Source organism: Hyla sarda, chromosome 8, assembly GCF_029499605.1.
Source record: "Hyla sarda isolate aHylSar1 chromosome 8, aHylSar1.hap1, whole genome shotgun sequence".
Lineage (NCBI taxonomy): Eukaryota > Metazoa > Chordata > Amphibia > Anura > Hylidae > Hyla > Hyla sarda.
The window spans coordinates 150,661,342-150,675,757 of NC_079196.1; the positions used below are offsets into that span (position 1 = coordinate 150,661,342).

General features: G+C 43.1%; 1 protein-coding gene across 6 annotated transcripts in view; it reads left to right on the forward strand.

Annotated features, from left to right (window-relative positions):
- Positions 1-14,416, forward strand: part of PARN (poly(A)-specific ribonuclease) — a 165,309-nt gene that overhangs the window by 9,636 nt on the left and 141,257 nt on the right. For all 6 annotated transcript variants that reach the window (XM_056534485.1, XM_056534488.1, XM_056534487.1 and 3 more), the window contains 3 exons: positions 7,420-7,499; positions 8,582-8,649; positions 8,741-8,822. In XM_056534485.1, the coding sequence (XP_056390460.1) occupies positions 7,420-7,499; positions 8,582-8,649; positions 8,741-8,822 (230 nt within the window). The remainder of the gene's footprint in view (positions 1-7,419; positions 7,500-8,581; positions 8,650-8,740; positions 8,823-14,416) is intronic.

A 14,416-nucleotide genomic window follows, 5' to 3' on the forward strand; every position in this document is an offset into this window, starting at 1 on the left:
TGTTGGGGTGTGCCAGTTCAGGACTAGCCTCCCTGACACTTTTTCCCCTACCCCTCTTTCTAACTGTAACCCAGCTAACTGCCTGACTGTCCTGCAACTCCGTCCCACTGTCCTCCCCCACCTCTACTCCCGAGAGTGCCTGCTCAGTGAGCAGGAGACTCCTCTCCATGTTGTTAATGCTTCTCATTGTTGCCAGTCGCCCCTCTAGATGCAGGATCTGGGCTTCCAAACGGACAACTAGCACACATCTCGCACAACAATATGCACCCTCAAACTGTTGTTCAAGGATTGCATACATTGAACAGGATGTACATTGGACTGCATTTTCCAACATGGAGGCCATCTAGTTATGGGGATTTCACAAATGTATAGGAAAAAACAGACAGTCAAAATTACACTTAAAATTTTTTTGTAGACCTTGTGGGTTCAAAAATTAAAACTCACAGCGATCTCAACCTCCTGCTTTCAAACTCCAGTTTTTGAAACTCCTCTTTCACGCCCCCTCTTACACAGCAACACTCAGAAAGAGCAACCAATGTTGCGCAACCAATGTGCCTCCAGCTGTTGCTTAACTACAACTCCCAGCATGCATGGTCTGTCATTGCATCCTGGGAGTTTTAGTAGTACAGGGTACATTCACATGGGCGGGTTTACAGAGAGTTTTCTGCTGCAAGTTTGAGATGCGCAAATTTTCCCAGCGAGAAACTCACTGTAAACCTCGCCTATTTGAATGTACCCTAAAATCACTACATTACACTAACACATAATAAAAAGTAAAACACTACATATACCCCTACACAGTCCCCTCCCCCAATAAAAAAAGTATTGTACAGCACTGTTGCCAAAACAGAGTCTCCAGCTGTTGAAAAACAACTCCCAGTATTGCTGGACAGCCACTGACTATCAAGGCATGCTGGGAGTTTTGCAACAGCTGGAGACACCCTGTTTGGGAAACACTGCCGTAGGTGGCGCATGCAAATCCCCAAAATAGGCCACAAATGCGCATGGTGCTCTCTTGCTTTGGAGCCTTGTCGTATTTCAAGGAAATAGTTTAGGGCCACATATGGGGTATTTCCGTACTTGGGAGAAATTGCGTTACAAATTTTTGGGGTCTTTTTCTCCTTTTACCACTAATGAAAAGGTAAACTTGGGGTCTACACCAGCATGTTAGTGTAAAAATTGTTTACACTAACATGCTGGTGTTGCCCCATACTTTTAATTTTCACAAGTGGTAAAAGGAAAAAAAAAGACCCCCTAAATTTCTCCTTAGTACAGAAATATGTGGGCGTAAAATGCTCTGCGGGTGCACAACATGGCCCAGAAGTGAGAGTGCACTATGTACATTTGAGGCGTAAATTGGTGATTTGCACAGGGGTGGCTGATTTTACAGCAGTTCTGACATAAACGCAAAACAATAAATACCCATATGTGACCCCATTTTGGAAACTACACCCCTCACGGGAATGTAACAAGTGATATAGTGAGCTTTAACACCCCACAGGTGTTTGACGAATTTTCATTAAAGTTGGATGTGAAAATGAAGAAGAAAAATTTTTTCACCAAAATGCTGGTGTAACCCTAAATTTTTCATTTTCATAAGGGAGAATAGGAAAAAGCCCCCCAAGATTTGTAACCCCATTTCTTCTGAGTAAGCACATACCCCATATGTGGATGTAAAGTTCTCTGCGGGCGCACTACAATGCTCAAAGAGAAGGCGTGCCATTGGGATTTTGGAGAGAGAATGTGTCCGAAATTTAAGACCATGTAACATAGTTCATAACATAGTAACATAGTGCATAAGGTTGAAAAAAGACCAATAGTCCATCAAGTTCAACCTATAACCCTAATAAGTCCCTATTGAGTTGAGTTGATCCAGAGGAAGGCAAAACACCCTCATACTAGAGGTAAAAATTCCTTCCCGACTCCAAATATGGCAGTCAGAATAAATCCGTGGATCAACCTTCTGTCCCTATAAATCTAGTATACATAACCAACGATGTTGTTATTCTCCAAAAATGCATCCAGCACCTTTTTGAACTCTATTACAGAGTTCACCATGACCACCTCCTCTGGGAGAGAATTCCACAGTTTCACTGCTCTTACAGTAAAGAACCCCCGTCTGTGCTGGTGTAGAAACCTTCTTTCCTCTAGACGTAGAGGATGCCCCCTTTTTATAGATAGTCTTGGGTATAAATAGATCATGTGAGAGATCTCTGTACTGTCCCCTGATATATTTATACATAGTTATTAGGTCTCCCCTAAGCCTTCTTATTTCTAAACTAAATAACCCTAATTCTCATAATCTTTCTGGGTACTGTAGTCCTCCCATTCCCCGTATTACTCTGGTTGCCCGTCTTTGAACCCTCTCCAGCTCCACTATATCTTTCTTGTACACTGGTGCCCAGTACTGTACACAGTATTCTATGTGTGGTCTGACTAGTAATTTGTACAGCGGTAGAATTATTTCCTTGTCGTGGGCCTCTATGCCCCTATTGATGCACCCCATGATTTTATTAGCCTTGGCAGCAGCTGCCTGACACTGGTCACTACAGCTAAATTTACTGTTAACTAAGACTCAAAGTCCTTTTCCATGTCAGTCGTCCCAAGTGTTCTCCCATTTAATACATAATCCCAGCCCGGATTTTTCTTCCCTATGTGCATTACCTTACATTTATCAGTGTTGAACCTCATCTGCCACTTCCCAGCCCAAACCTGCAACCTATCCAGATCCATTTGTAACAGTTCACTGTCCTCTAATGTGTTTACCGCTTTACAGAGTTTAGTGTCCTCTGCAAAGATTGCTACTTTACTATTCAACCCCTCTACAAGGTCATTAATGAATATATTAAATAGGACAGGACCCAAGACGGTCCCCTGTGGTACCCCACTAGTAACAGTCACCCAATCAGAATAAGCCCCATTAATAACTACCCTCTGTTTCCTATCACTGAGCCAGTTACTTAACTCACTTACACACATTCTCCCCCAGCCGGATCCTTCTCATTTTATGCACCAACCTTTTATGTGGCACCGTATCAAATGCTTTGGAAAAATCCAGATATATGACATCCAGCGATTGCCCCTGGTCCAGTCTGGAGCTCACCTCCTCATAAAAGCTGATCAGGTTAGTTTGACAGGACTGATCCCTCATAAATCCATGCTGATATGGGGTCATACATTTATTTTTATCAAGATATTCCAAAATAACATCTCTTAATAAACCTTCAAACAATTTACATACAAGGGAGGTTAAACTAACAGGTCTGTAATTCCCGGGGTCACCTTTTGACCCCTTCTTAAATATTGGCACCACATTTGCCATGCGCCAGTCCTGGGGAGCAATCCCTGTCACTATAGAGTCCCTGAATATAAAAAATAGGGGTCTGTCTATTACATTACTTAATTCCTTTAAAACACGGGGGCGGGGGGGGGGGGGGGGAATGCCATCTGGACCTGGTGATTTGTCTATTTTGATTTTTTTTTTGTAGGTGACACTGTACTTCTTCCTGGGTTAGACAGGTGACCTGTACTGGGGAGTTTACCTTATCTCTCTATATTTCACCTGGCATTTTATTTTCCTCAGTGAACACAGTGGAGAAGAATTTGTTTAATATATTTGCTTTTTCCTGATCCTCGTAATTTTTTTAAAGGGCCTACACTTTCATTTTTTACCTTTTTGCTACTTATATAGTTAAAGAACAATTTGGGGTTAGTTTTACTCTCTTTGGCAATGAGTCTTTCAGTCTCTATTTTTGCGCCTTTTATCAGTTTTTTTTTAACGTATTTTACATTTTTTCTCTATAGCTTTTGACCCCTTAGGGTCTCAGCCTATTTTCACTTTAAGGACTCAGCGTTTTTCCGTTTTTGCATTTTAAATTTTTCCTCATCACCTTCTAAAAATCATAACGCTTTCAATTTTCTCATAAAATTCCATATGATGGCTTATTTTTTTGCGCCACCAATTCTACTTTGCAGTGAAATTTGTCATTTTACCCAAAAATCCGCAGCGAAACGGAAAAAAAAATAATTGTGCGACAAAATTGAAGAAAAATTTTCATTTTGTAAATTTTGAGGGCTTCCTTTTCTACGCAGTGCATTTTTCGGTAAAAATAACACCTTATCTTTATTCTGTAGGTCCATACGGTTAAAATGATACCCGACTTACCGTATATAGGTTGCATATTGTCATATTGGGAAAAAATCATAACTACATGCAGGAAAATTTCTATGTTAAAAATTCTCCTCTTCTAACCCCTATAACTTTTTAATTTTTCCGCATTTTTCCAAATTTTTTACCAGTGTTCTGAAGTTTTTATCGGTACCATTTTTGTATTGATCGGACTTTCTGATCGCTTTTTATTCTTTTTTTCATGATATAGAAAGTAACCAAAAAGACGCTATTTTGGACTTTTGAATTTTTTTTGCGCGTACGCCTTTGACCGTGCGATTTAATTAATGATATATTTTTATAGTTCGGACATTTCTGCACGCGGAGATACCACTTATGTTTATTTTTTTAAATTGTTTTATGGGAAAAGGGGTGATTCAAACTTTTATTAGGGAAGGGGTTAAATTACCTTTTGTTAACTTATTTTTTTCCACTTTTTTTTTTTTTTTTGCATGTTGTAGGTCCCATAGGGACCTATAACACAGCACACACTGATCTCTTATGCTGGCACCACGGGGGGCTTTGTAAACGCACATGGCCCCCGACTTCTATTCCAATCAAATTCTCTCTCCAAAAGTTCAATATTTTTTATTTTATTTATTTATTTTTTTAAGGGCCGATACCGATAATCTGCAACCTTTCAGGCAGATAGCCGATAACTCATATTGATATTCCGGTATAAGTTATCGGCTATTACACCCCGCCGCAGGTAATTATAGAACCGGGGATGGGGGAGGCAATGGGGCAGTGGCGGTGGTCTCTGGCCGGGGGGGCGGGGCATTATCGGCATATCGGCAAGGTTATTGCCGATACAGATAATGTCCAAAATCGTGATTTTCGGCCGATAACATCGGCCAAACCGAGAATCGGGCGGTCCCTAGTCTTTTTACCTATGATCCCTTGTGTAAATTAAAAATTTGTGGTAACGCCAGCATTTTAGTGAGAAAAAAAAATCATTTTTCATTTTCACATCCAACTTTAGCAGAAATTTGTCAAACACCTGTGGGGTGTTAAGGCTCACTGTACCCCTTGTTATGTTCCTTGAGGGGTGTAGTTTACAAAATAGTATGACGTGTTTTCTTTTTTTGCTGTTCTGGCACCATAGGGGCTTCCTAAATGCGACATGACCCCCAAAAACCATTTCAGCTAAATTTGCTTTCCAAAAGCCAAATGTGACTCATTCTCTTCTGTGCATTGTAATGTACCAGCAGAGCACTTGACATCCACACATGGGGTATTTCCATGCTCAGAAGTAGGGATGTCCCGATACCGATGCTAGTATCGGTATTGGGGCCGATACTCGGCATTTGCATGGTATCAGGGACTCGTTTAATGTCCCCTATACCATGTCCGATACCTGCTGCTGTGCGGCCCGGCTCTGCTGTCCAGTTCTCCCGATCGCATCATGGCGTCCTATGGAGGAGCATGTGACACACACGTCACTCCACCTCCTCCCCTGCGCCCAGTGTAACGCTACGGAGGAAGCAGAGTGACTTGGGTGTCACATGCTCCTCCATAGGACGCCATGATGCGATTGGGAGAACGGGACAGTGGAGCGGCAACACCCGAGGACAGCCGCAGGTGAGCTGTCTACAAGAGGAGGGACTGCTGTCTACAAGGGGGGGGGGGCTGCTGTCTACAAGGGGGGGGGCTGCTGTCTACAAGGGGGGGGGGGGCTGCTGTCTACAAGGAGGGGGGGCTGCTGTCTGAAAGGGGGACAAGAGGGAGCATTGTCTACAAGGGGGTCATGAGGGCGGGCTGTCTACAAGGGGCTGCTACTAATGTCTGCAACTATCCATACTACCTACAAGGGGATACTACCTACTATTAAAGGGAATCTTACTGCAGAGTCAGCTGCACTAACTTGAATTTATATGTAGATGGTGCAGGTGACCCGATTTCTACCACTGCTCACCATGTGAACGTCAGCGCAATCTCTCCGGAGAAATTGGCCTCACCGCCAAAGCAAATTCCCTGTTCTGTCCAATGGAGAAGAGAGGAATCTTGGCTCATACTACAGCAGCCGCCTCCATTGTACACAACAAGGACCCACATATCATACGGTAAGCAGCGCCAGAAACCGGGTCACCCTGGTGTCAGATTCCCTTTAAAATATAAGTACTCATACTTGGTATCAGCGAGTACTAGAAATAAAGTATCGGTACTTGTACTCGGTCTTAAAAACAAAAAAAATTAAATAAATGGTATCGGTACATCCCTACCCAGAAGAGATGGGGTTACAACTTTTGGGGGGCACATTCTTCTATTACCACTTGTAAAAAAAATTAAATTTGGGGGAAAACTAGTATTTTAGTGAAAAAAATGGGAAATGCCCCCAAAAACAGAAAAACATACTTTCCAAAATCCCTTAGAGCACTTGACACACACATATGAGGTATTTCCTTACTCGAGAGAAATTGGGTTACACATTTTAGGAATATTTCTTCCTTTTACCCCTTTTTAAAAAAAAAAAATGAAGATTTTGAATTTTCTCCTTCAATTTTCTTCTATTCCTGTGAAACACCTAAAGGGTTAACAAACTTTTTGAATGTCATTTTGAATACTGGGGTCATTTATGGGGTATCTCTAATATGAAGGCCCTTCAAATCCACTTCTAAACTGAACTGGAACTGGTCCCTGAAAAATTTCAATTTTGATTTTTTTTTTATTTATTTTTTATTTATTAATTTTTTAAATTGGAAAATTGCTGCTGAACTTTGAAGCCCTCTGATCTTTTCCAAAAGTAAAAACATGTCAACATTATGATGCAATCATAAAGTAGACATGTTGTATATGTGAATAAATATATAATTTATTTGGAATATCCATTTTCCTTATAAGCAGAGAGCTTCAAAGTAAAAAAAATGCATACATTTTTTTTAAATCAAATTTGGGACTTTTTCACCGAGAAATGATGCAAGTATTGATGACATTTTACCACTAACATAAAGTAGAATATGTCACGAAAAAACTCAGAATCAGAATGAAAGGTAAAAGCATCCCAGAGTTATTAATGTTTAAAGATTTATTAAAAAATAAAAGCTGATTGTTTAATAACGTGTCTGGCCTTTACTGACCATTGTGGATATAACTGTAAGTAGTTCAGTTAAAGTTACTTGGTCAGCTTTGTAAAGCTTCAGGAAACCAAAAGCATTGACTGTATGTTCTTATGGTTATTTTCCTACCATATATTTGTGAGTTTGGACCAGCGAGCCTGTATAACTTGCTGCTTTTTGTCCTTTGTTTATTAGGGATTAGTGATGGGCCATCTTTTACCACTTTAACAAATAGTTTGGACACACCAGAAGAAAGATATGAGAAGCTCAAGGAGGTCAGTATTACATCTCGCACATTATTGCTCACGTCTCTTCGTGAATAGATTAACATGAATCAGAATTCACTCATTTTTGCAGCCTATTATTGAAACAGTTTCTGTTTACATAAGGGAAATGCCAGTATTAATTTTCACATCCATAGGCTAAAAAGTTCTGCTGGTCACATGCAAGTGACACAGGGTAGGTGAAGGGCTTGTTAATTGACTTGTTAAGGTGTACAAAAACACAACTTATTACTTCTAAAAGTGGCCCACACCATTCATTCAATTGTGTTATGCTGCAGCTCAGTCCAAATCACTTTAATGGGAGGTGGGGGCAGCAGCCATGTTTTCTAATCTGTTTTAAAGGAAATCTGTTGGTACAGACAGGTAGTGCAGGTGACACTGATGATAATGGTACTTACCTGGTCCCATTCCGTGCAGTCATTCTACAGTATCTTCAGCTCCGGGCCCAGCTTGGAGCATTGGTGGAGCTTAGTGACCTCACCGCCACTGTTCTCTGCTGGATCCCACAGCTAGAGAACAGCAGCGGTGACATCATTAAGCTCCACCCATTCTCCAAAATGGGCCCGGCGCTGAAGATTACCTGAGAACGACAACAAGGAACAAGGAAAGTACCGTTGTCATCAGTGTCGCCTGCACTACCTGTCTGTACTGACAGGTTAATGCAGGTTACACTGATGACAGATTTCCTTTAACCATTTTAAGCATATCCAAAAGTTTATTAATAAGCCATTTACCTCTTGATATACACAATAATGTTATATTCACTGCAAGTAGAGAAATAGAAAATTGGGTGGCATTGAAATACAAATGGAGGAATATATTATTAAAGACTGGCATTTTAAATGCCAGTTTTACCTGAAAGTGTGTGTGAGTAGTATGCCTTTTATTATAGGTGCCCTGTTTTTGCTGTTTATAACACAGAGCTGTAAACAGGGTCTTAGTTTTACTTGGGGGATCCTCGAGGCATTGTATGATAAGGTTAAGTTTTATACAAAGCATATTACCATCTATGTGTATGATCCTGCTTATAACTTTGCAAATATTTTCCCCCCCCCCCTCTTTTCATCTTCTAGCACTCTATGGAATTTCTTCTCTTTCAATTTGGTCTGTGCACATTTACGTATGACAGTGAGGAAGCAAAGTATGTCCATTTTTATTTTATTTCCATTGTCAGTTTTTTTTTCCCCTTGATCTTCTTGTGCTGATAGTGTATTTTGTCCTCTTACTTGCAGGTACATCATAAAATCCTTTAATTTTTATATTTTCCCAAGGCCGTTCAATAGACATTCACCAGACAAGAAGTTTGTTTGTCAGGTATGTTCTAATCTTGAGCCTAAAATGCACTATCACAAAAAAATGTTCACTTTTCACATGTCTAAAGTTGTGATCGGTTACACTCAAGCCAATTGTTAGGTCGAACCAGTAGAAAAGTGGCTGACTAAACAATCCCATAGACTTACACTGTAAGTTTCTTGCTTGGGCAATGTTGTGCTCCATCCTGCTCTGGCCCCAAAACGGGACAGAGCAATACCGACTCCACTGACTTGAAAGGGGTCCATTGGATATCTGGTAGACTAATCCATTTTGAGCTATCGGTTGTTGACTAAACACGCATGTCTTTACAATATGTTAAAGGTTTTCAAAATGGCGGTGCTCATTTAAGGCTTTATTTTTTTTTTTTTTTTTTGTTTTTTTTTTATGTAATACAACAAAGAAAAAAAGCATCACCAAATGAGGCAATCAGTATAAAGCTAATGGACACAGTAGAGTGTTTTTCAAAGGCTTGTTAAAGGAGTTACACAGGAATAGAAAAACAAAATTGATTTCTTCTAATAACAGGATTACATCTGTCCTCAGGTTTTATGTGGTATTGCAGCTTAATGTTGCAATATCTCACACAGCTTGAGGACAAACTGTTTTTTGAAGAAACCAGCTTTCATTCTAATCTTGGATAACCTCTTTAACTAAAGAAATATTCATAATTCAGCAGTAATGCAAGTTTAAACTTAGAAGACCACAACGTCATACAACCATCCATATATATGTTGCTCACACAGTGCACTCCACACCTCACTTGCCCCAAAACCCCAATCAGGTCTAAATCTGTAAAAGAATATGTACACTAAGTAAATTCAGCAAGGAATTTCTTCAGCAGATCTGCAATCTGCAAATCTGATCTAATATGAAGCCAAAAATTACACCATTAAAGAGTACAACAATGCTTGCAAAAACATGCCAACATTTTGCTATATCGATGAATAAAGAAAACAAAAAACCAAAACTATGGATTGGCGAGTTGGCAACAGCATCCAGTATGAGTGGAAAGGTAGCTGCATTTTGTAACTTTTGGGGGCTTCTGCTTCTACACAGTGGAATTTTCGGTAAAAAATGACACCTTATCTTTATTTTGTAAGTCCATACGGTCACAAGGATACCCAATTTATGTAGGATTTATTTTATTTGACTACTTAAAAAAAAAATTATAACTACATGCACCAAAAAGAGCCTGTTTAAAATTGCCATCTTCTGACCCCTATCATTTTTTTTTCTGCGTAAGGGGCTATATGAGGACTCACATTTTTGTGCCGTGGTCTGTGTAGTTTTTATCGGTACCGTTTTTTTTTTTTTTTTTGATGGGACTCTTTGATCACTTTTTATTTTTTGTTTATGGCATATGAAGTGACTAAAAATGTACAATTTTGGACTTTAGTATTTTTTTTACATGTACGCCATCGACCGTGCGTTTTAGCTAACCTTATATTTTAATAGTTGGGACATTTACGCATTCGGCGGTACCACATATGATTATTTTTTATTGCATTGTATAAAAAAAAAAATGGGAAAAGGGGGGTGATTCAAACTCTTAATATGGAAGGGGTTAATTCACTTTTATTCCTTTTTTTATTTTATTTTATTTTCCCATCTTTTGATTCCATATACTGATCAATGCTATTTAATCAATGTTCTTGGCACTCTGCGGCTCTAACCTGCATAGCAGGCTAGGAGCAGCAGAAGACAGATCGGATGGTGCGGAGGCAGGTGAGCACCCTCCCGGTCTTCACTCAGCTGATCGGGACCTGTGATGTCGCTGTGGATGTCCCAATCAGCTCCACTGAGCTACCGCCACTGTTAACCCCGCATTTTAGATGCCGCAATCAACGTTGATCGTGGCGTCTAAAGGGTTAATGCCGGGCATTAGCCACGGGTCCTGACTGCCTGTAGCAACCGGGACCTACTGGATTTAACCCGTTCTCCGCATGTGAGAACGGTTTATACCCTGTTAACAGGACCAGGGCTTACAGGTAAGCCTTTGGTCCTTAAGTCCCAGGACGCGAAGGCGTACCTGTACGCCCTTGGTTCTGGTGGGGTTAAAGGGGTACTTCACTGGAAATAATTTCTCTGTCGCTCTTCATTGGGGGGACAACTAATTGATGTGTATATGCTCTTGCCACTAGGAGGCGCTGACACTAGGAGAAAAAGTCAGCTCCTCCCTGGCAGGATATACCCAACCACTGGAAGTAAGGTAATCAGTGTCAGCAGGAGACGGCCAGCGCCTGGAGGTTGTACCCTGGGTCCGGTGCCCCACTGCCCCTGCTCGCACCGCTATCTTAGCCTGGTATGATGCAGCGTAGCCATAAGCTGGTTGAAGACGCCTGAGGTGAGTATAAGAAACCACCACCACCTAGAAAGGGACATTCTGTATACAGGGACAGCCTACGGCCCTTTGCAGCGGCTCCCTCCGGCAGATGTTGAGGGGATTATGGCTTCCCTGCTCATCTCTGCAGGTGTCACTGGGGGTCGGCTGCGCGCTGGGTGAGGAGGTCATGGGGGCACATGGCTCTGCCCTTCTCTCGTGTGCCAGCGTGCATTCCGGGGGTTATGGCTGCTCATGGCCATCTTTCTCCCCCCTGAGCCAGTGCACGGTCAGGGAGCACCACCCCTCCAGGTTTGCACGCTATAGGGCTCTTTATCGGCCCACTGGTGCTTACCTGCGGCCTTATCTCTGTGTGCCTCCAGCAGAGTTTAGCTCCGCCCTCGCCCTTTTTGGAGGGCGGCGCTGCTTTGTACTTGGCGGGAGCTCCTCCTATCTGGGCCTGTTCTGTTGCCCTAACCTCAGAGCTATGCGGCGGCTTAGCAGGCGCTTCTAAGTGTGCTGCTCCATGCAGTTGCCGCTCCTGAGGCTGCTCGCTGTGTTTTATTTTTGTTTTTTTTAATTTTTTTTTTATTTCTTCTTCTATAAGAGAACTGCTTGTGTTGTATAAGATAGGCACACTCCTTTGAATCTTGTTAATACCATGAGGTGCAGAGTTCAAGTCCCCAGTGGACCAAAAAGTAATTTTGCCTCTATTACATTTTAAAATGCAGCCCCGGAGCAGTGGTTTAAAAAAAATAAATAAGAATAAAAATCCACACACACATTTCCTGGTCACTCTGACCATTTGGTGTAGTTTGGCGCCCTCTTGTGGCCAATTCTTGTATGGCACTCTAATTCTTTTACAGCCTTGGCCGGCCATATCTCTTCTTCTCAGTTTAATATCTGCAGTCCTTTCCTAGAGTCTGCATTGGGGGTTGCTTTATTTGTCACCCTAGACGGTGACCTGCTATACACTATACATAAGATGCTTAATGTATCCCTCTGGCGTCCCTAATTCTGCATCGTTGCTCACTGTCATGGAGCATATGCGAAATGCCATGGCAGGTTGTTGCCAGGGATGCACAGTCCCTTGGAAACTATCGGGGATATATTCAAACAATCTGTTCTCTCCTACCACTGAGTGCCGTACCTTGAGCAAGCTCTTTGGCGTTCCTGAGACACTCAAGTCTCTTTTGAGGTTCCTCATTTGTCATGTCTGCCCGCCATCCATCCTGGGGTGTTCTTGGCATGTCATACTATATGATCCCTTCTCCACAGGCTACAGCATCTAGTGCTCTGGATCCTCACATCCAGCCCTAGGTCTCCATGGGAATATCCCTGTGTGGGCATGGTTTGGACCTGATATCACTATGCCAAACAGTGACCTTTCCTGTCACTCATCTCACAGCTGCTGTCAGCGGCTGGCACTCCGGTAGCCCACTGCTGGTGCGAGGTGTCCGAAGGAATGCCCCGTTGTCTACTAGGGACCCATACCAGTTAGTCAGTGGTCTGCATGGTTTCCTCTGCCGCCTGTCACAAGTCACATGGCTGATGTATCTGTGGCCGGAGTTCCGATACCCCACTGCTGTGTGCGGTATACGAATAGCTAACCTAGTGTGTCCTACGGACCCTATGACTCGTTGTCTACATGGACCCATACCAGTAAGCCAGACAGTGATCTGCATGGTTTCCTACACCGCCTGTCACACATCACATGGCTGATGTATCTTTGACTGGAGTTCCGGTACCTCACTACTGTGCGAGGTGCCGACGGTATGAATCGTTGTCTACTGTGGACCCATACCAGTAAGCCAGACAGTGGTCTGCATGGTTGCCTACACCACCTGTCCTACATCAAACGGCTGAGGTATCAGCGGCTGGAGTTGCGGTACCTCACTGCGGGGCGAGGTACCGACAAAATGACTCGTTGTCTTCTATGGACCCATACCAGTAAGCCAGACAGTGGTCTGCATGGTTTCCTACACCTCCTGTCACACATTACATGGCTTGTGTATCTGTGACTGGACTTCCGGTACCTCATTACTGTGCGAGGTTCCCTTCGGAATGACTTGCTGTCCACTATGGATCCATACCAGTATGCCAGACAGTTGTCTGCATGTTTTCTTCTGCTGTCTGTCACACGGCTGATGTTTTTGCGGATGGAGTTCCGGTACCCCACTGACCCAGCGTGTCCCACGGACTCTATAAGGGATGTTAGGGATGCATTCCATGGCCCTTCTGCCTCCCTCTATCTCCCAGGGGGCTGGGTTTCTAGGCCTCCCACCTATGACAAAGGGGCACAGTTATCGCCTGTCTGACACTTTCCTTTTCGCCAAACACCTGGGGGTGTTCTGGTTCAGCCAGACTGTTGTCTACACTGTTTCTGCCGCCATCGGTCTCTGACCTCAGGGCTGCCGCGGACATAGCCAGGTTTTCCATACCTCACGGCTGGGTGAGGGATCTGAAGTAGGGTCCCTATAGATATACGGGATTGATACCAGTTGGATAATCCTTTGTGTGGTTTTTCTGCACCACCAGGTCACCCGTTGGATAGGCCGCACTCTAGTACCCCGCGTTCTGTGGGAGGTTGAATGAAGTGACCCTGGGTGCTCAAATATCCTTTAACTGCTGGCCAGACGGTTTTCTGCATGGCTTACTACTACTTCGGGTCACCTTCCATACGCTTTGACCCCGTGGGCGATAGTTCAGGTTACCCACTGCCATAATAGTGGCCCATGGGCCTTATACAATGCACCACATGCTGGTTTACAGGGTTACCTACTTGGCCAGGTCCCTCTCTGCATGCATGGTACTGTCTACAGGCTGGTATCTCACTAGAGTGTGTGTTTCCGTATGCGTGACCCGGATTGGCCACGGTCCCTTTGCCACATAGCCAGACTGTGTCTGCATGGTGTTCTAATCCACCTGGTCACCTTCCCCGTTTCTGCCGCAGCAGCAGTTGGGTGTGTCTCTTCCAGGTGAAGTTCCGCAGAATGTGTACCTGTGGTTTCTTGGGACCATTTCTATCTGTAAATCACACTGTCTGTATTTTTCCTGCTCCACATTTTATTCTTCATCTCCTAAGTCTGCAGCCTTGGTGTCTGGTACCATTAGGAGATGGGGTGTGTGCGCTTTTTCTGCAGGTCCCAGGGACTTCCTCCGCAACAGCAGCATCACTGTTCTCCTTTCTTAGGTTGCACTGTTGGTCTGCTAGAGGCATCCCTCCCTCCCTGCTGGTCCCTTGGATGTCTGTGGTTTCTTTCGTGTCTGCAGT